Consider the following 24,173-nt stretch of genomic DNA (forward strand, 5'->3'; position numbering starts at 1 on the left):
TAGCATAGCCTAGTGGATGGAGCACAGGCCTGGGACTCAGAAGGACCTGGGTTCTAATTCTGCCTCTGCCACTGGTCTGCTGTGTGACCTTGGGCAAGTCACTTCACTTCTCTATGCCTCAGTTACCTCATCTGTAAAGATGAGGATAAAGACTGTGAGTTCCATGTGGGACATGGACTGTGTCCAACCTGATTACTTTGTATCTACCCCGACACTTAGTACAGTGCCTGGCATATAGCAAGAGCTTAACAAATACCATTAAAAAAAAAAGACAGGCAGCCTGCACCATGATGACAACCTTCCATACTGAATTCAGCACATAGAGCAAGAGGGCAAAGGGAAAACAATTGAAAACTTAACTGATATGAGCTGGAGGAGCAGCACATAGCATAGAATTTGGCATACACTGTGTGCTTATCAAATACCATAATTTTTAAAGTAATAATGTTGGTATTTGTTAAGCACTTACTATGTGCCGAGCACTGTTCTAAGCGCTGGGGTAAAGTGACAGACCACTGTAAGAAATACCAGCAGTAAATTTCAACAGAGCCATTACATAGAAGCGCAGAGAGAGTTATCGTGGGGCATGGCTCCGATGATACTTAGCATCCATCTCTATAGTTATGAATATACCATAATTAATAATAATGATGGTATTTGTTGAGCATCTATGCTGTGCCACAGCACTGTGCTAAACATTGGGGTCACTACAATTAGAATGGTCAATCAGATCGCCAGGGAACAGGGCAACCGCCACACTCTTCCTTTATTGCCTCTCTTGAAGACAGAGTAGTGGGCTGAGTGGATCTATCAGTCAATCATATTCATCAGTCAATCAGTCATATTTACTGTGTGCTAGGCGTTTGGGAGAGTACAGTAGAACAGTGTTGGTAGACACGATTCCAGCCCACAATGAGCTTACAGTCTAGAGGATGAATTTGCAGTCTAGATCATGGGTCCCACCAGTAATAGCAGTGCTTGTGCCAATTATATTGAAAGATTTTTGTCATCGCCCAGAGTTGTGCTATGCAGACTTCATACTCAATGACCTCCTTACATTCTACAGAATGCAGGCTTCCTTGCATTAAAACAGTTTTTGATTGAAATCCTAATCTAAGTTCCTTTCGGGAATGTCAGTGACCTCATCATGGTGTAAGAATTAAAAAAAAAACTACCTCATGTTTTAAAGTAGAATGGGAAGGAGATTTTGATCCTCCTCTTTAGAGAAGCAGCTTGGCCTAGTGGAAAGAGCACAGGCCTGGGAGTCAGAGGACCTGGGTTCTAATCCTGGCTCCACCACTTGTATGCTGTATGACCTGGGGCGAGTCACTTAACTTCTCTGTGCCTCAGTTTCCTCATCTGGAAAATGGGGATTCAATACCTATTCTCCGTCCTAGTTAGACTGTGAGCCCCATGTGGGACCTGATTAACATGTATCTACCCCAGCACTTAGTACAGTGCTTGACATATAGTAAGCACTTAACAAATAGCATAATTATTATCATTTTTATAAATTATTTCATGTGTCTCCGACTGGAATGTCAATTCTGTTTGGGAAGACATCATGTCTTCTAGCTCTTAGTTCAGTGCTCTGCACACAGTAGGCTCGATAAACATTACTGACTGATTGGTTGGTCTTAAAATTAAAGAGTCAGATTCCTATGTACCAGCTGCCATCCTCAAGTACTTGAGCACTTTTAGAAGTCGGACACATGACCATCTGTTTTTGGAGCTGCGTGTGGCAGGTACTGCTTGGCTCTTGGAGATCCCCTCCACCACTGACTACACAGTTCATTGATGACCCCAAGCAAACCATTGAATGTATGAAAAATGCAGCAGTTTAGACTGTAAGCTCATTGTGGGCAGGGAATGTGTGTGTTATATTGTTATTCTCTCTCAAGCACTTAGGACAGTGTTCTGCACACAGTGAGCACTCAATAAATATAATTGACTAACAAAGTCGTCATTAAAAATTGAATCACTAGATACTGGAAAACTCAGATTTCCCCCCCAACCCCATCTCCTTGGCTTTCCCTCTTCCTCCTCCACTGTCATTTCCCCTGCATCCCCCTTCTTCAGCTACCTCAGGATTCTCCTCACATCCACCAAACTAACTCTTGCCCTCTTCAAAGCCCAACTGAGATCTCACCTCCTCCAGGAGGCCTTCCTTTCCCTCTGCCCCTCCTCCCTTCCCCACTGCCCCTACTCCCTCCCTCTGCTCTAATAATAATAATAATGATGATGGCATTTGTTAAGCGCTTACTATGTGCAAAGCACTGTTCTAAGCGCTGGGGAGGATACAAGGCGATCAGGTTGTCCCACGTGGGCTCACAGTCTTACTCCCCATTTTACATATGGGGTAACTGAGACTCAGAGAAGTTAAGTGATTTGCCCAAAATCACACAGGTGACAAGTGGCTGAGCCGGGATTTGAACCCATGACCTCTGACTCCCAAGCCGGGCTCTTTCCACAGAGCCACGCTGCTTCTCTACCCCCTTCCCCTCCCTATGCACTTGTGTATATTTGTATATATTACTTATTACTCTATTTTATTAATGATGTGCATAAATCTATGACTCTATTTATCTATTTTGATGGTATTGAGGCCTGTCTACTTGTTCTGCTTTCTGTCTCCCCTCTTTAGACTGTGAGGCCGTCATTGGGCAGGGATTGTCTCTATCTGTTGCCGAATTGTCCATTCCAAGCGCTTAGTACCGTGCTCTGCACATCGTAAGTGCTCAATAAATACCATTGAGTGAATGTATGAACTGTCCATTCCAAGCGCTCAGTACAGGGCTCTGCCCACAGTAGGCGCTCAACAAATACGATGGAATGAACGCATTCTCGCCCGGCCCTTCCTTCCCAGCCTCCGGGAGGCGTGGACGCCGCGCACCAGCAGAGGGCGCCCTCTGCACCGTCCCCGCGACCCCTCAGGGGGCCTCTTTCCCTACCGTAGTCCCGCATGCGCACTGAGCCGGGATGGGAGGTGGGAGGGGGGTTTCCCGACGGGTCCCCCCGCCCCGTCCAGGCATTAGCAATCTATCCCCGGAGGCGGGCCTGGAGAGGGATAGCGGGAGGGCTCGCTCGGCGCTCTGCTCCCGGGCCTGGGGGAGGGGGCGGTGCGCGTGCGTGGGTGCAGGCGCGCTCCGGGCCCGTCGGTCGCGCGCCCTTGGTGCCGCCACGCGCTCCCCACGCCCGGTCCTCCCCCCGCCCCCCGCGGAAAGAGAGGAAGAGGAGGAGGAGGAGGATGGCGGAGCCCGCCGACAAGCTCTACCGGGCCGAGTACGCCAAGAGCGGCCGCGCCTCCTGCAAGAAATGCGGCGAGAGCATCGCCAAGGATTCGCTGCGGCTGGCCATCATGGTGCAGGTATCGGGGGGGGGGGCCCAGGAGGCCTGCAGGACCTGCCCCCTCCCAGCCACCGGGCCCTTGGCATCCCCGCCACCTCGGCCCGTACAACGGTTGCAGATGATAAGCAATAATCAGGAAAGCATTTGCTAAACGCTGCATCACCGCTCCCCCCCCCCCTCCGGGGGGAGGAGGAGGACAAGAGACGACAACCCCTCCCTCCCCTCCTCCACCCCGGTCCTTTGCAAGCAACTTTCGGGAGCGGGGGAGCCTCCCCCGTTGGCCCCCGTTGGTGTTCGACCGATCGTATTTAATAATTGACCATGATGGTACTCGCTAAGCGCTAACTAGGCGCCACGCACTGTGCTCGACGCTGGGGTGGAGGCAAGCCCGTGGGGGTGGACCCAGGCCCTGTCCCACGTGGGGATTGTTTGAACGCCTGCTGTGCGGAGCGCTGTACTAAGCGCTAGGGCGAGGACGGAGCTGGGAGAGGCGCTTACAGTCGTTGCTCGTTTGGGGCAGGAAACGTGGCCTTATTGTTACTTCGAACTCTCCCCAGAGTTTAGCACAGGGCTCTGCACACCCTAAGCGCTCAGTAAATGCGACTGAATGAAATACGAGCCAGTGGGTTGGTTATTGTATTCTCCCAAGCGCCCAGTCCAGCGCTTTGCCTATAGTAAACGCTCAATAAATGCTATTGATTGCAACCTAAAGCCGAGCCGCGGACCGGCGCCTCTTTAAGCTCCTACAGTTGCAGGAATTTATTTTCGAACTTTGTTTGCTCGATTTTTGTTTTTTGTTTTTTTTGGTAACATTCCTCGGCAGCACTCGCTCCCTGGCGTTTATTCTGGGAAATTCACGAATTAAGCCATCGTTTTTCGCCCGACTTGGGTAGCAGCAGGTAGATGACTTTTTTTTTTTTGAAAGCCTATTTTTAGCCGTGATTTCAACACTCCCCCCCCCCCCCCCCCATGCGGTCTGTAGGACTTTCCCTCCAACCAGATGCTGCAAAGGCAGTTTTGTTCCGAGCCACGAAATCATCGGGATTCTGAAAGAGCCGGATTTAGGCCCAAGGCTCTGTGACCTAATTTATATCTGTTCCTTGGGTTCCTAGCGCTCTCCAAGCGTCGAGCTCAGAATTTCCAGGTCACCTTCATAAAGCCGAGGCATTTTCTTTGGCCCCGAGCAGCTATCTAGGTTTGAGAACAGGGTCCTCTCCAGGGAAGGAGTGGAAAGAGTTTGATTGCCAAGGAGGAAGCATCCCAGCTTCCTAACTGCAGGGACAAGGATGGGTTGGGAGTCAGGAGACCAGGGCCCACATAGTCGTAGGGATGGTATTTATGGAGCACCTCTAAATCTCCCATTTGGCCCCAAGACTCTGCACCAAGCCACCCCACCTTATCTATCAATCAACCAGTTAAGGTATTAAGCACTTACTGTATGCAGAGCTCTGGATTTAGCACTTGGGACAATACAGTACAGTGGAGCGGGTAGACACCATTCCTGACCCTAAGGATCCCACAATCTGGAGAGGAATTTTACTCCCCAACTTTTTCCTCCCAAGCTAACCTTACTATAGCTAATCTCTCCTGCCTCCATCCCTCTGCTCACAACGCTTTGCAACTCCCTCCTCCCAATTCCCACAGATCTGAGTTCTCATACACAAAGCCCTCCTAAAATCCCATCTCCTTCAGTAAGCCTTCCCTGTTTAATTTCCAGCATCCAGTTGTACAAATCCATCAGCCATTTCTAGCACTAATATTCCACTTTAGACAATCCTTTGAACTTTAGATATGCATTTTTCAGGCATACATTTATTTATTCTGACTATTCTATTTGTAAATATTTTTTGTCCCTGTCTTCCTGTAGAATATAAATTCCTTTGGTGCAGGGGGCGAGTTACTTTGTTTTGTACTTCTCAAGTGCTGAGTCCATTGCATCCAGTAGGTGCTCAATAAATACTATTGTTTCTAGTAAGCTCCAGTATCCTCTCAGGAGCCATCCAGCTGTGTTAGTTTTGTTTATTTTAACTTCTAGGTTAGTTCACCTGGGGTAGGCTTAAACCTCAGCATTTGTATAATTCATTCTATTTTAGATGTCTTGGGTTTTTTATGGTATTTATTAAGTACTTATACTGTACAAAGCAAGCTAATCAGGTTGGACATAGTCCGTGTCCTTGTAGGTCCATTTTACAGATGAGGTAACAGGGACCGAGAAGTTAAACGACTTGCTTGAGATCACATAGGTGAGGGTCATGTCTCTCACTTTCTCCCTCTCGGAGAAAATCTTGAACATTTACTCTGGAGCATTTTTGAAGGGCCTTAAATATATTCTGAGACAATGCTCCAGCTAAGGACAACTTTAGAGCAAAGCCATCACCAGTTTTTCAACCACCTCAAGGGTCCCGCCTGCCGGGAATGACCCAGGGCCAGGCATTTGGGGCATCATTTTATGCCCCGAGGCAGCTGTCATTTTAATGGTTTTTAAAACCATTCCTGCCATTTCTCCTGTTTAGAGAACAACCCCTTCCCACCTGGGCCAGCTGTACCCTCGGGCTTTAGGGCAGCTCAGGGCCTTGGGCTAAGTGGAGGCTGAGGGGGGCAAAGGAGAACCACAAAAATGAATCATAGTTGTAAGCATGAAATGGTCTATGTAAGAGCAAATCCCTTTTGCTAATTTACCTTATTAAAATAACTTCCCGATCATAATTATCACATGGTACCAGAACTGTGATCATTTTGTTTTAGAATTGGGGTTGGTCAGGACAGTGGTGGGCATCCTTGGAGTGCCTAACCCTGCCCTAGGAGTTTGGAGTGCAGATTACAGAGTAGGCCTGAGAAAGTTGTGGTGTAAAAGGAATGAGGGAAGGTCAGAAAGCCATGTGAAGCTGTACTAAAAGTCAATTACAAAAATGACTAAATGGTGAGATGAGCATGTGGGTTATTTGGGGAAACCCACTGGGTAAGGTGGGGGGGTGGAGCTGGGTATGGCAATGGTTGGGGGAGTAAGTTCACTGTGGGCAGGGAATGCGTCTACCACCTACTCTTTTATTTTACTCTCCCGAATGCCTAGTACAGTGCCCTGCACACACGGAGCACGCAATAAATACCATTGATGGAACTGATAGAGCTGTGCTCTACTTACCCAGACCCGGAGCACGAGGGGCAGAGGGCTTGAATAATTGAGACACTGTTCTAGGTGCTATGAATGAGTGCTCACAAGTGGCAGGATACCTTAAGATTTCTGGGCCTAGGAGAGCGAGGTTCGTGGTGGTGATTCTCTGCAGTGCCCAGCACCTTCTGAGCAGGAGGGCAACTTTTCATTTTGAGGGTGAGGGTGAAGGGTGGGGAACAAAGATTGGTAAGGGACAGGTTTCAAAGAAGTCAGTTGCCATTTTGAGGCTATTTAACCCTAATTAGAAATTTGGGAACTGTCAGAGAGCTGGGATTAGCAAGTCTAGGGGTCTGGCTCAGAAAATAGGCCCTCACACCCTCCTCCCTCCTAAATGGGCAACTTTGCCTCTGAGTCTCCACATGAAATTCCCAAGCAAACGGTTCTTTTAAAAATAACCAGCTTGAAAGCCAATTTGGTAAATGCATATTGCCCCAAGGCACTCTGAAAGCCTCTTTCTCTCTTCATCCCATTATGTTGAGAGAGCATTTTTGTTGGTGCATAATCTTGGGTTTGCCAAGTGAGACCCAGAGTGAATTGTTCAACCTTCCTTTGTGTCTCTTGAATTTAGTTGTTCATTGGCCGTAAATGCCCCATTTTACATTTGTGTGAAGGGATTGTTTTGAACCTGCTGAATCCTGAGCCGTCTCTCTGGGGAGAGCCAAGAAAGGCGCTAGGTTGGATCATGTAAACCACCCAGATTGCCTGCCCTGGGGGCTAGAGGCCACAGGCAGCAGAGGAGAAGGATCTCTTCCTGGGCACTGCCACTAGGTTAGATGCCCTCTACGACCCCTGCCAGTCCTAGGATTCTTTAACTGGAAAAGGATGGAATCAGTTTAGCCCAATGAGAGTTTTTGAGGCTCCTGAATCACTTAAGTAAATTGAGTGGTCTTCCATTTCAGAAAAGGAAACTCGACCACCCTGCACCCTTTACTCACCCCACCCTCAGCCTCCCAGCACTTACATACGTATCTGTAATTATTCAACCTAATTTATTAAGCTAGATATAAGCTCCTTGTGGGCAGGAAACAGTCTACTGACTCTGTTATATTGTACTCTCCTAAGCGCTTAGTACAGCGCTCTGCAAACAGTAAGCCCTCAGTAAATACGAATGATTGACCACAAGCCTCCGACTCCAGACACAAAGATTGTGGGGTTCAGGCTGCCCCCAGCTCTAACTTTTAATCAATTATTTGCATATGAGCTATTATCATGTTTATTGCCAAATGCCTCTCACCCACCAGGGTCTGGACATTTGGATGTGTCTTGCTGGAGCAATTTACAAATGAGGAAATGGAGGGCCGGGGGAGGCATGACTTCACCTAAGGCGAGCAGGAGCACCAGAATTGGAACCCACAGCCCCCACATTTTCCAATCTGTTGACCCACCACTGAGCCATTAACCCTGTTTTACATGTGCTGAACAATATTTGAATGTTTGCAGGAGGTGTGCAGATGCAGGAAACTTGAAGGGTTGTGTGTTTCCTCTCTTCACTCTTTCCTCCCCTCAAAACCAACCGTTTACTCTGTTGACAAAAGGCTACTGAGTCGAGTCTTGGGCACCTTATTTGCAGCCCATCCGGAAATAGGCCTGTCAGCCCTTAATCACAGCCTGATGGTCAGATTTAGATTTACTCTGGGTGGGTTAGTAGTCATCTGTTGCAGACAGGTGGCCAGTTGGGCTGTGGGGGTGGTGTCAGGCCCAGGTTCTAATATTTTAGCATTTCCTTTCCCCAGTGAAGACTCCCTTCCCCGTTCCCTTTCCACTGTCCCTGCAGCCCTGAGCCCCTTTGAGAGGAGCATAGGGCTCCCAGCTCCAAATTTCATCCACCTCAGGAACCGAGTACTTCAGTGCTCCATGGGAGCCAGGTGACCATTAAGCTGGTTTGGGTGGGGGTGACTTGTGTAAACTTTTCTCTCTGAATAGGTAGTTCCTCTTCCTCTCTCTTTTTCTCCTCCCCCAACCCAACATTAGTGTTCCTGGCTCAGTTCTTTATCAAAAATATTTAATGTGGTTTTGCTGTATGCAGAGCTTTGTACCTGCGGCGGGAGAGGAGGTGTCATATAATGTTAGAAGAGTGGCTGTCTCAGAGTGCTGATGGAATTGGAGGTGGGCCCAGGTGGTGAATGCCTGGCAGGGCTTGGGGGGTTAACACCCTCCATTTCTCGGGTGACTTTGGGCAAGTAACTTAACTTCTGTGCCTCAGTTTCCTCATCTATAAAATAGGGATTAAGACTTTGATGTGGAGTATGCCCAACCTGATCATCTTGTACCTACCCAGCACTTAACTACATCTGGCCCAGAAAAAAGTACTTAATAAATACAATTAAAAAAATAAATAACCCTCTCCTTCCCAGGGTCCCTTACCATCCCCTACTTCCATAGTAGTAAGATGAGCTAAATTGCAGGGTAGGGGCAAGGGGAAAACAGGACCAGTCTCTAGCCTTCACTCAAGCAGCCTCATATGCTTGTTTGGATACACATGTATATATGTGGTTCAAGCGAGAGTAGGTTTGTGTGAGATTCTGTAGTGCGATGAGTCCTTGCTTAAGAGAATATAATAATAATAATGTTGGTATTTGTTAAGCGCTTACTATGTGCCGAGCACTGTTCTAAGCGCTGGGGTAGACACGGGAATCAGATTGTCCCACGTGGGGCTCACAGTCTTAATCCCCATTTTACAGATGAGGGAACTGAGGCACAGAGAAGTTAAGTGACTTGCCCACAGTCGCACAGCTGACAAGTGGCAGAGCTGGGATTCGAACTCATGACCCCTGACTCCAGAGCCCATGCTCTTTCCACTGAGCCACGCTGCTTCTCATGTTTCTGGCTCTTCCCCTGTGGTACTTTTCGCACACTTGGCTGAAGCCTGGAACTCTTGCTGTCTTTTACAAGGTGAATAAGCTGTTTCCTGTGACAGCAAGTAACAAATATAAATAAACAAAGGTTACAGTGAGATGCTGAAAAGTGCTTGCCTTCCCTAGTGATGATCAAATGGCTGTATTGCAACAGTATCTGTATTTCCTCTTGATATAATGAAGTTAGCTGTCTGAGGCCAGACTTGCAGTCTTTCAATCAGTAGTGTTTATCAAGCTCTAGTCATCTGTAAATCGAGGTTTGTGACCCTGATTTTAAGTGTTAAGAGGTAAAAATACAGCATTACGACAGTGTTCTGTAATTGAACTTGAACTGGCACCATTTTGAACTTGAACTAGCTGGTTATAGAGGGCCAGCAAGTTGATCTGGGATCAATCAATCAATGGCATTTATTGAGCGCTTAGTAGGTGCAGAACACTGTACTAACCGCTTGGAAGTGCACTGTACGTCAGAATTAGCAGACATGTTGCCTGTCTAAGCTTCTAGCTAATGCCCCTGTATGTCTGTTTTCTGTATTTTTTCCTTCCCTCATCATCCTGGGTTTCCATGAAGAAAGGATTGGATGAGCCTGGGAATTCTGGTGACTTTTTTTTAACCCAGTTTTAGCCACTTGTGCATATTTTTCCTTGCTTAGTATCTGTTTTCTTTGCTATTGATGTTTATCATGAAAGCCTTTATGTGGCACTTTCCATCTTCCCAAGTCAGTGAGAGACTTGGGGAGGCTCAAGAGCTTTCCCTGCTTATATTAGCTCTGCCTTTCCCTGCTTATTTCGCAGTAAAATTCGAACATCTTCCTGGCTCTGTTCACATATCTTTCTTCCTAGTAGCTCACGGTCCTGCACAGATAATTTCACTCCTTGCCGATTTGGGTGGAGGAACAAAGGTTCTGATTTTATTGTGTCCTCTTTTAAGTTGAGAAAACTGATATAGAGTTCAGAGACTGGGCAGGTCTAGATGAAAACTTGTAGCCCCTGAGCGTCAGCTGTAGCCATGTCAGATCAAGCATTCGTGTCCCTTGTTCTCATCTGGCCTTGGGGGTGGGGATGGCTGGGGTCAAGTGACTCGTTGGCTGTCCATCCACTTTCTTCTGGTTCTACTCTCTTTCTAGTCACCCATGTTCGATGGGAAGGTCCCACACTGGCACCATTTTACTTGTTTCTGGAAGCGGGCACGGGTCATCTCCCATGCCGAGGTGGATGGTTTCCCCGAATTGCGGTGGGATGACCAGGAGAAGATCAAGAAAGCCATAGAGACTGGAGGAGCCGCCACAGGTATGTGTGCATGTGTTTGTCGTAATTTGTCAGTAACCATCTCAGGTTCTGATCTCACTTCCCCTGGAGGCCAGAGATAGGGAGTGATTTCTCCTGATCAATTTCAGCACAGACAGGATGGCTGTCAATCAAATCAGTAGTAGAAAAATAGTGTGGCTTAGTGAATAGAACACAGGCCTGGGAGTCAGAAAGACCTGGTTCCAATCCCGGCTCTGCCACTTGTCTGCTGTGTGACCTTGGGCAATTACTTCACTTTTCTGAGCCTCAGTTCCTTCATCTCGAAAATGGGGATTAAAACTCTGAGCCCTATGCGGTACAGAGACTGTGTCTAACCCGATTATCTTGTATCTATCCCAGCACTTACTACGGTGCCTGGCACGTAGTCTGTGCTTAACAAATACCATTGTTATTATATTTTATTGAGCACTACTGTCTTTAAAGCAATATCCTTAGCCTTTTGGGAGGATACAGTAGAATTAGAAGACATCCTTGCCCTCTAGGAGCTTCCCATCTAGCAGATTGTAACAGTAAGAGTACTGGTATTTATTGAGGGCCTATACAGTACAAGCGCTGGGAAGTATAAAACAAAGAAGTGACACATTTTTCTGTCCACAAAGTTTACAAGATGTGATTTAAATCATTACTTGAATATGCAGATGAATATACCCATCCTTGGCACTTTTGTCCACTAGTTTAAATAAGTACCGAAGTGCTAGAGGTTGCAAGAGAGCCAATCAGATTATAACAGCTGGACGGTGCCCCAGGCTAGAGAGAGAGATGCCTCTGTTTAGAAATGGGATCAGTAACTATTACAATGGGCGATTCTGTGTTTTTGGTCCTGCAGGTAAAGGTGGAGACCAGGATGGCGGAGGAGGCAAGGGGGAGAAGACCCTGAATGACTTTGCAGCTGAATATGCCAAGTCTAACAGGAGCACGTGCAAGGGATGTGACCAGAAAATCGAAAAGGTAAAATGGCGACATTTCCTATCGAGACCTGGAACGCCTCCCTGGTACCCATTATCAGGTGATGCTTTCCAGGAGCTTTTGCATCCAGGAGCTTTGTTAGCGAAGAGTTTTTGGCTGCTTTGGGTCAGGAGGCTGTCATCTTGGGTTGTCCCCTGTCACATATGGGCTGCCAATAACCTGTCTCTGGGCCTCTCGACTACAGTGTAGCCGCCTGTCCAGTCCACCTTTTAACACTAGAGGTTTGATGTCCCCTATGATTTCGTAACCAGAGTGAGCACCCAGAGTGCATCGCCCAAGGTCACCCTACAAGCCAGAGGCAAAGCTGGGATTAGAAACCAGATCTCTTGATTCCTGGACCCATGCCCTTTTCAGTTGGCCACAAAGTTCCCGCGGCATTGCTGTTCATGTGCAGATGTCCCTGAGGCCACTGAGAATTGTTGTCCCTGCACCCTGCAGAAGGGTTGTGTTCAGAGTCCATCTTGTATTTATTATGGGTTAAGGGCCCCAGACTACTCCTACTATGGTTCGGTTTCTCCCCCCTTACCACCACCTCGCTTCTTTTCAGGGCCAGGTACGGCTCTCCAAGAAGATGGTGGATCCAGTGAAGCCACAGTTGGGGATGATTGACCGCTGGTACCATCCGGACTGCTTCGTCAGCCGCCGAGTTGAGCTTGGCTTTCTCCCGCAGTATAACGCCAGCCAGCTCAAAGGGTTTGGTATCCTGAAGCCAGAGGACAAGGAAACCCTGAAGAAGCAGCTCCCTGCCGTCAAGAGCGAAGGGTTCGTGGGGAAGGGCTGTCAGAGGAGTGTTTTAGAACAGCGACAGGCTTCCGAGGACAGGAGCTCCCGGGCTTAGTGAGGCTAAGACTGTCTTGGAACAGAGTGTGGCGGAAAGGGGAACTCCTCCCTCCTCCCTGCCTCTGGACCTGCAACAATTTTACATCCACTTCAGAAAAATTTCTCAGTCTCTCACATCAATGGTCCTCCTAGTTCCCCTCTCTGCCAACCCAGGGTCTTCTAGATTCAAAATCACAGCACATCTGAGGTTGCCCTTTTAAGGAGCTGCAGTGCCCCTGCTCAGCTAGCTGGTTTGTGCCACTGTGGAACGTGAGAGGGTTCACACACTGTGGTGGCAGGTCTGGTTCAGGTTCACATGGAAAGGGGAGAAATGCAAGGACCAGGGAAAAGAGCTTGAGGGGACTCCAAAGAATCAGGTGCATTTTCCATATCTTCCCAACGGCCCATGAAACGGGCCGATGAAACTGGGGAGAGGGGAGAGGCCACACTGGACCTGTGAAGGAGGCTTGGGCTTGGCCCATCTTGTAGAGTTTGGTCATGGAGAAGGCAGGAAGGATGGGGATTATCTCAGTTCCTCAGCCCAAACTGCCTGACCACACTTCGTGGTGTTTTTGCTTCCAGGGAAAGAATCGGACCTTTGGTTTCACCCTGTGCTTGAAGGGTCATTCAACCAAACAAGAAAGTGGCCTATCAGAGTGCTTTGGAACCAGTCATGACATTGTTATTCAGTGGGCCTGGGATCTGCCCACCCTAATTTCAGTCCCCACTGCTAGAGGAGAGTCCACAAACCCTTGCCTGGACTGGGTAGGGCAAAGCCAAGTTGCCCTACTCACAAGGTCCTCAGTTGCTGAAGCCGGCCTGGTGTTTTTAGAGCCTCAGATGACACGTTTTCAGAAATAGAGCAGGGCTTTATACATCTCTTCCCTTTATTTTTGTTCCTCTTGGCCAGTAGAGCTTGTACCACGGAAACTCCCCGTCCTACACTTTGTAACAAAGATGACCCTGAAGGAACAGTTGGAGCTTTTTGTTTCCCAGGCGAGTTTGCCTGCTCTGGAGACACCAAAGACAAAATGGAGGTGGGCAGGGAGAAGACAACTAGGCCTGCATACTTCCCTCAGCAACTTGGTACTGGTCCCTGGCCCCTGGCCCCTGCTCTTCCGGACACCCACTGTGGGCAGGGAATGTGGTCTACTAACTCTATTGTATTATACTCCTTCCAGTGCTTAGTACAGTGCTCTGCACATAATAAATGCTCAATAAATACCATTGATAATGACACAGCTTGCTTCCTCTGCTCTGGGCTGGCGTCGTCATTATCCCACTGGAGCACGCTCCTGTTGTGTCCCATAGCCCCTGGGTTGAGCCTTTAAGACCTCCCTGCTTCAAGCAACCCCATATTGGTAGCAAGGCCTGTACGAGGTAAAGATTGAGGGCTTGGATCCTTAAAGGAGCAACTACATCTTTCCTGTTTTCATTCCTTATACCAAGACTGTATGAGCCTGTGATAGTGTTGCATTGCTCCGAATTTTTGAAGGGTGAAATTGGGTAGCACTTTAATACACCTAGGACTGTCCAGTTTGGGGTTTGTCACATTCTGGGGCCTGTTCCCCCCGCCCCTATAGTTAATGGTGATCAAAGGAAGAGGGTTGGTCAGGGGATTTATTATCTTTGGTGGGGAATGACAGCAAAGGGCTCTGCTGAGTGGAAAATCTAAGGACAGGTGTCTTATTCCCATTTTACTAATGAGGAAGCTGAAGCCCAGAGAAATCCCAAGGCAGGCCACCGGCAAAGCCAGGATTAAAACATAGGACGCCAGATTCCCAGCCCCATTCTCTTTCCACTAGGCTCTGCTGCCTATTGCCTGAGCAGGCAAGTAGATTCTGTCGCCTGACTAGGCACTTCCCATATGGCTAGTTGTCTTTTTTGTCAATGCACAAGTGACTCCCAGGAAGTACTTAAAAGGGACTGAGCCACAACAGGAGTGTTCAGTGTCCCCCAACTCAGGACAGAGGCTGCATGTCTCCCATCTGTCTTGATTTCTGCCCCTCCCCAAACTCCGCACCCTTCCCATCCCCTTTACCTCCAGCCCTGGCTTTGGAAACCTTGGGAAGGTTGACTGTTGGCAGTAATGAGTTTTCCTCAGGAGTCAGGACCTCCGTCGGCCTCCATTTATGAACTAAAGAAGCTGGGAGTCGGGCCTTTGGTCAAACCTCCAATTTAGTGGGCAGAGGGGCTTTCTTGGTGAGTTTGGCACACCTGAAGATGCTCCCGACAGGGGTTTCCCTAGACCTGAGACTGATAGAGCTCTGGATTGCACTCCTGGCCCTGGCCAGCTGGGTGTATTGTTCCTGCTGAGAGGCTCTCTGAGGGCTGGGCGGGAGAAGGCACGCTTCTCTTCATAGCAGATCACGGAGAAGACGAGTTTGTTTTTCAACAGAAGGAAGCAGCCCCTCTTGCCAAAAACCAACATGTTCCGGGGACTGTGGGGGCTGAGGTGGACAGATGCAGTCATGTCGGAGTTGTGTTTTTAATGTCAGGCTTCTGGTTTCTCTCCCTCTGGGGGTGTCTTTCAGGAAGAGGAAAGGAGATGAGGTGGATGGAGGTGGCGTGGTGGCCAAGAAGAAACAGAAAAAGGAAAAAGACAAGGAAACCAAGCAGGAGAAGCTGCTCAAGGTTTGTCCTGCAAGGAACCTCCAACCCCCTGTCCCCAGGCACACTTACAGGAAGTGTCTTCCCTGGAAGAGACACTTGGATTTTTCTGGATGGGCTGAAAGTGGTCATTCATTCACCCAGGACCCCATCGAGGATTGGTCTAGAAAGGAGGGTCACCCAAGGAGATGCCAGTCATGCTGGGGGGTTGAGCCATAGCTTTGTGACGGGTTGGTCACCTGGGAAAGGGCACTTTTGGAAGTGGAGATGGGGGAGCTCAGGCAGGGTGGACGTCTGCCAAAGCCATCTCTGCCCCTAGATCCACCACGTGGGGGCTGAATGGGGCGATGCCAGGGGATTGGTCACAGCAGATGTTCACGGAACCAGAGATGAAAGCGAATGCTGAGGAAATGTCATCTTGACGGCCTGATTTCCGTGAGCCATCTGCTCAGATCTGGGCAAGTGATGGTGCTTCTGAGTCTTGGGCTTTTGTGGCTGTAACTGTTGGCAGAGATTTTAATTCCCGCTCTGAGGATTTCAGACCTGTCAGTCAGTGGTGTCTGACTGCCTGTTGTGTGCAGAGCATTTCACTCGGCACTTGGGCGAGGACAATGAAGGTGGAAGATACGATTCCTATCTTCAGGGAACTTCCTTGGTGCCCATGATTCTTAGGGAGGTTTAACTGAAGCTTTTGGGCCAGTGGTGCCCTGCCTGAGCTACCTAGCCAAGCCATCCAGTTAGCATAGAATCCAGGGTTTTCTGCTTGCATTTTCTGCTGGTTAGCTCTTTGCAACTGAAACTTTGGGATTTCTTGGGAAGCACCTGTCTACCACCTCAATGGGGCGTGAAGGCCGTATCAGTGAGAGAGGAGATCAGTCACGAAACCAAAAACTCTCCATCCGGATCTGGTCCCTAAGGTATTTTTCTGAGTGTGGGGGTGGGTGGGAGTGGGACAGGGGAAGAGGCGTTATTAAGCACTTACTATGTGCCAGGCACTGTTTTAAGCCCTGGAGGAGATACAGGCTAATTAGGTTGCATATAGTCCACGTCCCACATGGGCCTCACCATCTTAATCCCCTTTTACAGGTCAGGGAACTGAGGCAAAGAGAAATAAAGTGATTTGCCCAAGGTCACATGACAATAATAATGTTGGTATTAAGCGCTTATTAGGTGCAGAGCACTGTTCTAAGCGCTGGGGTAGATACAGGGTAATCAGGTTGTCCCATGTGAGGCTCACAGTTAATCCCCATTTTACAGATGAGGTAACTGAGGCCCAGAGAAGTTAAGTGACTTGCCCACAGTCACACAGCTGACAAGTGGCAGAGTGGAGATTCGAACCCATGACCTGATTCCCTAAGCCCGGGCCCTTCTGAACCCCAGGCCCATGCTCATTTCACTAGGCCATGTAGCTTCAGGGACACACACACACATACACTCTCCCCCTCCCCCCCCCCCCCCCCCCTCTCCCTCCTCTCTCTCCCTCTTTCTTTTCTCCCCCCCACCGCCATTGTGAGGTCCCACAGAAGCCTGAGCTGACTCTGTGTGGTGCTTTCGTGACCATTGTAGGGAAGGGCCCCAACAATGGAGAGAAGCTGGAATGGCTTTGTTGCAATGATGGTGTTCATTAAGTGCTTATTATGTGTGAAATCCCCAGGTGGGGAGGAGAACGAAGGGGACATGGCAATGCCAGTGCCCGGCTCTCCTTATCCTATGGTGGTGCTGCTCTGGCTTCCATTGGGCTCTATCAGGGGGCTGCAGTGCCTTCCCTCCTCCCTCAAAGGGTTTCTATGAGAAAACAGCCATTTCAAAGAGGAGTGGGACCCCTGGCTTCGAGGCTCGCTCCCGTCTTAGCCCTGGTGAAAAGTTGCAGTTTGGAGAAAGGGGCATCAGCCATCAATTTTTGCCCTCAGGAGCAGACAGAGTTGATCTGGAACATCAAAGATGAGCTGAAGAAAGCCTGCTCCACGAACGACTTGAAAGAGCTGCTTATAGCCAACAAGCAAGCCGTGCCTTCTGGGGAGACGGCGGTAAGTCCCACCTTTGGCCTTGGCACCGACCGCCACGTGGCTATGAGACCGATCCATGTTCCCGGGTCCCAGGAGTGCTCCGATTGAGATGAACCCGTTGATCTGTTGGGAGGGTGTGCTCCCTCTCCAGCTGAGATTACATTGGATGTGCTGCTGACACCTTCCCCATTTGGCCAGGAGACACACACACCCCCACCCCCCCACCCCCCCTTCCCACACGCACAAGTGACCCTCCAGTTGGTCAATCTGTTGGTGGTATTTGAGTGCCTACATTGGGCAGAGCAATGTCAGCTATATGGTTGCGGAGCTGGGCAGGATCTCACAAGCACCACATACTGGTAAAACCAGGGTGCGTCCCATGCAGTTTAACATGCTCACCTTTGCCACATTAGGTTCAGGAGACACATGCCATTATTTGGGCCCACAGCTTTGTGTGCCCTAGTTATAATTCCATACTAATTTTCTGGGATTCAGTGTGCCAGTGCCTTCTCCCACCTGGGCTCCAAGATCAGAGATTGAAGTTGTTCTTACCTTCCTCTTTTAGAGGCTCACAGACCCAGATCTCCATTTCACACTCTCCTGACAAAGGCCGCAAGGTTCCAATTTCTGCTTTGGCAGGAAATAGCATTAGGCCATGTCTCTTTGAGCCACCTACCTGGATGATTTAGGGCAAGAACTCAAGTTTGGCCTCAGTTCTTCTGTAATAATCAGGCAAAATAAAGTTTAGTCCCGAACCATTCAAATAATCAGTGGGTGTGATGCTACGCTGTAGCTGAAATCTCATCGGGTGAAGCTCTGATCTGCAGTTTAGCATTCTCTTCTGCAAACGATGTCTATTGATGGATCATTAATCAGTCAGTCAGTGGTATTTATTGACCATTTTCTGTGTGCAGAACCCTATACTAAGCACTTGGGAGAGCACAATATAGCAGAATTAGCAAACATGTTTCCTGCTCCTAATGAGCTCACAGTGTAGAGGGGAAGACAGACATTAATATGAATAAATAAGTAATTTATAATATTTAATTCAATGATATATGCATAAGAGCTGTGGGGTTGGGTAACTCTCAAATATCCAAAGGTCACAGATCTAAGTGCATAGACCAAAAAGGAACGAACTGAAGAAAAGAGGACTTAATCGGGAGGGCCTAGTGGAAATGTGACCTTAATAATGCTTTGGAGGGAGAGAGAATTGGTGGGCTGGCATATCTGGAGAGGGTAGGGAGTTCCAGGCTAGAGGGAAGATGTGGGAAAGGGATTGGTGACTTGATTATCCAGATCCTCCCATCTCCCACTGCACTCCAGGTGCCTGGTGACGTGGTTTTTTGATCGGTTGCTTCTCTTCAGATTTTGGATAGAGTGGCCGATGGAATGGCCTTTGGAGCACTTCTTCCCTGCGAGGAGTGCAAAGGGCAGTTCGTCTTCAAGAGCGATGCCTACTATTGCTCCGGGGACATCACGGCCTGGACCAAATGTGTGGCCAAGACCCAGACGCCCAACAGGAAGGAATGGACCATCCCGAAGGTGAGAAGATTGAGGATTTGAAGTTGCTCTTGCAAACTGTCCTTGGCTTTTTTTCCCCTCAGTCTCTCCAGATCTGCAGAACCATTCAGAACCATTAAGACCTTCGGGAGTCCAGTCTACCCTTTGGGCCCCCAGCACCCATTTCTTACCTTTAACAGGATTCCATTAAGTCCTTTGGGTAAAGTGGAATAAGAAAGAAAGAGTCACAAAAGTATAAAGTCATGGCTGTTAGGGGCTTTATTATTATTGTTCTTTCACGGGCAGGTGTCGGCCTCTGTGGAATCCCAGAACCCAAAGAACTTCTACCCTGGGGAGTGTGGGAAGGGCTTTTCTCATCGTTGGCACTTTTCTGCAGACATCACCCTACGCTGAGCTGTGAGAGCAGCAATGAGTGAGAAACCTGGCTCTCTCGAGAAGCACTGCCACTCCTGTGGGTCAAAACCTAAAACTGGGAGAGGGCTTTTTTCATTTTGAACATCAAACAGAGAGCCCAGATCAGTCCGCTTTTTTTTTTCCTCTTTGCAAGTTCCAGTAAAGGTAGTGAGAGGTAGGTTTCTTAAAGGTTCCAACTTGTGCCCCACAGGAGTTCAAGGAAATCCCGTACCTAAAGAAATTTAAGTGCAAAAAGCAGGACCGAGCCTTCACCCCAGAGGCCAGCACCCCTGTGATCGTGCCTTTGCCCTCAACGACCCCTGCTCCCCCCACGCTGAACTCGACTGTGCCGGCAGGTAAGTCCCCAGAGGGTGGTGGGGGGTGCCCTTCGAAGATGCTGGTGGGAAGGCAGGCAGTCACGAGCACCGTGGTTCATGGCCAGCGTAAGACTCTCGATCTGTTCTTCTTTTGCAGCCAAGTAAGAGCTGGTTTGCTCTGGCCGCTGCCCGGGGTATGTGTGGTTGGTGGCTCGAGCCGGGGAGGCGCCTGTGCTGGGTGAGGAGCCCGGCCCCTGGGTTCTTCTCTTAGCTTTGCAGGCCTTTCAGATGGTGCTGCTGTCAGGGCCTGCAGGTCCCTCTCCACTCGTGGCCTCCCCTTTCCCCTTGCCTCCCCTTTCATCCCCCCCTTTTTCTCCCTACATCCCCAGGGCATTTCTGGAGCATAAAGTCCCAAAAGGAGCATGAGGAAGTGGAGCTTGTAATTTTTCTGGGTTGTTTGGGGTTTTCTCATTTAGTGTAGTTTGGAATTGGAGATGCCACCTCAGCTCATTCATTCATTCAATCGTATTTATTGAGCGCTTACTACATGCAAAGCACTGTACTAAGTGCTTGGAAAATACAATTCAGCAATAAAGAGAGAATCCCTGCCCACACTGGGCTTACAGTCTTCCGTTCTTGGTTTCCTTAGCACTGAGGGACTCTGCACATTTGAGAAGGGACCAGTTCTTCCTGGCACTGTGGTATAGTTATTTCCTCAGTAGTCCCAGCCTGAAGACACACCCCATCCCCACCAGAGGCTCCAGTCACAGTTTCCAGCTTTTCTCCATTCATTATCCGCCCTCTTGGATGGCATTCAGAATTTTCCCAAAGGCCAGGTGCCTTGTCAATCAAATCTCCTTTGAAGCCTTTCTGTCCGGTCAACATCCCTTTCCCCATCCTATCTCAGAATCTCAGATCTCCCTTCATTGCCTTTCCTCACCCAGAGGGAAATTTACTTCCAATTTCCCTTTCCTCCCACACTCTGTAGTTCACCTGGTATCTCTGATATTAACGAAACCTGGAATTTGGATAGCACTTTTATTCTTCCAAAGTGCTTTCTGCATCAAGGACCTCATTTTATCCTCACAACATCCTTATGAGGTAGGAAGATAGGTGCTGCTATCTCCATTTTACGGATGAGAAAGAAGAGGCCCAATAAATTGACTTGCCCCATGCTCTTTCCACTGAGCCACATCATGGAATGGACCATCTTATGAGCCCTTATGAAAAGCTAATGTTGTTTCCCCCAAAATGAGAGGGAAAGAGGAGCCTTTTAGGTGAGGCCCCTGTGGTGGCTTCTCTAGACTGCCTAGGACTTGTGGTTCTGGATATATAAGAATTTTCCTCAGTCAGGTGTTCCCCAACACTCCGTGTAACCTTTTCCTGGGTGGCTTGGTGTGTGTTTTGGGCTCTTTGCCTAGCTTGGTCAAAAAGGTTCCCTGGGCAATTTCATGCACATGGCTGCCAAAATCTGTCTGGAGAGCTTCCAGGGGAAGAGCTCTGCTGCCTCTCGACTTGGGTAGGAGATTTATGGGTTTCGTGTGTATTTTCCTTGGGCCTCCAGCTGGTTTCACTCCTTCCTCCTCCTCCCCAGACTCCTCTCCCAAGTGCTGACCTTTCACAGCTGCGTTTTGGCTCTGCCTGATGAGTGTGCTTTTTCAACTCAGATAAGCCGTTGTCCAACATGAAGATACTGACTCTTGGGAAGCTTTCCAGAAACAAAGAAGAGATGAAGGCCACGATTGAGGAGCTCGGGGGGAAATTGACGGGTTCCGCCAACAAGGCCTCCCTGTGCATCAGTACTCAAAGTGAGCGTGCATCTACAACCTACCATATTTCTTCCCCATGGATTGGGGGTGGATTCTAGGAAGTCGGGCGTTAGATGCATTCAGAAGGCAAACCAAATCCAATCCAGATGGCGGTCGTGGCCGACCTTACTAGAGAAAACTCAAAATCCCACATGGGATGTGTGTTCCCTGTGTCCTGTCTGTCACCCTTAACTGAAGGATGGTCACGGTATTAAGCACTGGAGGCGGTGCAGGGTAACCAGATAAGATTCAGTCCCTGTCCCACTCCCAGAGGTAGGGAGAGTGGTGTTCCGGCTTTGCAGGTGAGGAAATAGAGGCACAGAAAGGTTAAGTGATTTTCCCACATTCTGGCTATCTAGATCTTATGCGGGCTGAGTCTGGTCCGTTGGTTTTTCATTCCATATGTACTCCATGGAAAGTGGAATTTTTCTAGTTTCACTATCTGCTTTAAGGAATTGTTTTTCTAAAGAATAAGTTTCAGAGCAGCTCATAAGCCTTACGAGTCATAAATTGCTATTCCTGTCATCATAGTGGTAATGGTATTGAAGTACCCAGTGAGCAGTTGGGAAAGTACAGAAGAAGCACAAGTCAGGTTCCCTGCCCACAGGGAGCTTACACTCCTGTTACATCGTTGGGAAGAAGGGGAGTTTTCTGCCCTCTTGTTTCCAGGGCACTGTGCCTTTCTGGAACACTTTCCCAAGCGCTTAGTACAGTGCTGTGTACATAGGAAATCCTCAATGAATGTCATTGATTCAACCTCATCATTTTGTAGGTGTACGTTTCCTCAGGTGGCCATTAAAGCAAGCTTGCACTCAGGTTTAAAACAGCCTGTTTTCTGTCTGGACAGAGGAAGTGGAGAAGATGAACAAGAAAATGGAGGAGGTGAAGGAGGCTGGAGTGCGGGTGGTTTCTGAGGAGTTCCTCAAGGATGTTGCCGCCTCGGGCAAGAGGCTCCAGGAGCTGCTGACCCTGCACGCCTTGTCACCCTGGGGGGCTGAGGTGAAGCAAGAGCACCCCGAGGTGCCACTGAGCGGGAAGTCAGGCGGCCCTGTCTCCACCAAGAGTGCGGGCAAGATCAAGGAGGAGGAAGGTAAAAGCATCTGAAGTGGCCTGGGAGCCTCTCCTGGCCTGTGTTTACAGTAAACCTAGAGGGCTAGCATCTCACCCTGGTCCCAAATCCTTCTCTCTATGCAGACCAGGCCGGGCCTTTTCAGAAACCTCTTGCTGCTTGGTTGGTCTGGGTGCAAGCCCTGCCTTCGGTCCCATGGAGGGAATCTGTCTGATGCTGGGCCAGGTTGGGTTGGCTGACTGCTGGGCTTGGCTCTCCCGGGGAGGATGAAGCTGACCACAGAAACCCAAAGTGGACCTGCCTGCTTCTGCTCTGTGCCCTTGTCTGTTTTTCCAGGAGCCAGCAAGTCCGAAAAGAAGATGAAGTTAACCGTAAAAGGAGGCGCAGCTGTCGATCCGGATTCTGGTGTGTAGAGCAGGAAAACTGGGCCGTCCCAGCTCCCTGGGGACAGAGGGGCAACTCTGAGCTCCTTTTAGGAAGGGCGGAACTAGAACAGTCCAGGGCCCCCAGCACACACACCAGTCTCTCTGGAGTAGGGACAGTAAGCAACAGAGCTGTGGGCCAGCCAGAGGGGACGACAGGGAGAGGAGTTCACACTGGTATAGCTCAGGTCCAGGAGTAATGCCATGCCTGCACTGAAATTCTCAAGTTTGACCCCAGTTGAGTTCTCTTAGTCTTGCCTGGAGCTCTAGTTGGATTCTCCCTCGCTCCTGACCACTTGATTCCAGGAGCTGTTGCCATCCCAGACAAAAGTAATTAGAAGTTGGGGTGGGCAAGCTAGGCCAAACATAGCCCCCTCCCCTGGATGACTCAGGACATCCTAGTCCCTGCCAGGGTGAAGTCAGGGGCTCTGCATGCCTGAGGACCCAGGTATTTTGGGTCAGAATCACCTTTCTGACACCCTCTCTGACCTTTTCCTTTGCCAAGCCAGCGGACCATTCGCGCTATCCACCCAGGGATCTTGAATTTCTCCCCTGGAGGATAGAGAAGGGGCAGTGGGAATGAGCTGACTTCTATGACTCAGTGTGGCTTCCCCTTTTCCATGTAGCCCTTGTCAGGTTCTGGGCTTCCTCCTCACCCCAAGATGCACCTGCTCCCCCTGGTGCCATCTGCCTTTTGCAGGCACTTTCCCCCTTTAGGAAATCCCCCTCTGTTTTGACATAGGGAAGGAAGCCGATCCAAAGGAAGGGGCTTTTGATTCTTTTCATCTTGTTTCGGCACGAATGATTTTTGGTTTCGGGAAGCTGAATCAGGGTTGTTTTGAAAGCAGAGGATGTTTTAGTAGTAACATTGTAAATTTTAAAGTCTGTCCCTGATTGTCTTGGACCTGGAGGCCTGGGCATCTGTTTCAGTTAAAATCTGCCCCGACTCCAGTCTACATTCAGTTCTGGTTCTTTCTGGTCAGGCTTGGAGGACTCGGCTCACGTCTTTGAAAAGGGCGGGAAAATCTTCAGCGCCACCCTCGGCCTGGTGGACATCGTCCGAGGAACCAATTCATATTATAAACTGCAGCTCCTGGAGGATGACCGAGAAATCAGGTCAGTTCCAGCCCCGACGACTCCAGGAGGTGACAGGAAATCTGGGGGGCTGGGTTCGGTTTGGGCGGCGCTGTCCATTTGGGACTTAGAAACATCAAAGAACAGTAGCACAGGAATTAAACTAGATGATCGCTTTTTGTTATCCTGACTCCATCATCCTTCTAAAGAAGCAAAACTCATTCCTGAGAGACAGAAAACGTCTTTTTCAAAGGAGTTTTGCAGCTGGATGACGTGCAAATCCTAAGAATCTTTGGAAGACTTCTGAAGAGATGTGGAGGTCATCATTGCCCCATTTGGTTTCTCCACAAGGTGGTTCGGTCCGTATGCCACTGCTCTGTCTCTGCTCCCAAGGATTGTGGTTGTTTTTTGGTGGGTTTTTTTTTCCAGGGGTCGGGGATGGCCTCTTTTTGGAAGGGACAAGGGCCTAAATAACTTCTCTG

The 24,173-nt window shown here is 49.1% G+C and overlaps 1 protein-coding gene across 1 annotated transcript in view; it reads left to right on the plus strand.

Annotated features, from left to right (window-relative positions):
- Positions 1-3,167: 3,167 nt before the first annotated feature.
- Positions 3,168-24,173, plus strand: part of PARP1 (poly(ADP-ribose) polymerase 1) — a 33,254-nt gene continuing 12,248 nt past the window's right edge. The window contains exons 1-12 of the mRNA XM_029046903.2: positions 3,168-3,367; positions 10,503-10,665; positions 11,510-11,631; positions 12,197-12,411; positions 15,003-15,102; positions 16,989-17,105; positions 18,453-18,629; positions 19,213-19,357; positions 20,986-21,126; positions 21,974-22,216; positions 22,532-22,600; positions 23,601-23,733. Coding sequence (XP_028902736.1) covers positions 3,248-3,367; positions 10,503-10,665; positions 11,510-11,631; positions 12,197-12,411; positions 15,003-15,102; positions 16,989-17,105; positions 18,453-18,629; positions 19,213-19,357; positions 20,986-21,126; positions 21,974-22,216; positions 22,532-22,600; positions 23,601-23,733 — 1,745 coding nt within the window. The 5' untranslated portion in view covers positions 3,168-3,247. The remainder of the gene's footprint in view (positions 3,368-10,502; positions 10,666-11,509; positions 11,632-12,196; positions 12,412-15,002; positions 15,103-16,988; positions 17,106-18,452; positions 18,630-19,212; positions 19,358-20,985; positions 21,127-21,973; positions 22,217-22,531; positions 22,601-23,600; positions 23,734-24,173) is intronic.

Source organism: Ornithorhynchus anatinus, chromosome 19, assembly GCF_004115215.2.
Source record: "Ornithorhynchus anatinus isolate Pmale09 chromosome 19, mOrnAna1.pri.v4, whole genome shotgun sequence".
Classification (NCBI taxonomy): domain Eukaryota; kingdom Metazoa; phylum Chordata; class Mammalia; order Monotremata; family Ornithorhynchidae; genus Ornithorhynchus; species Ornithorhynchus anatinus.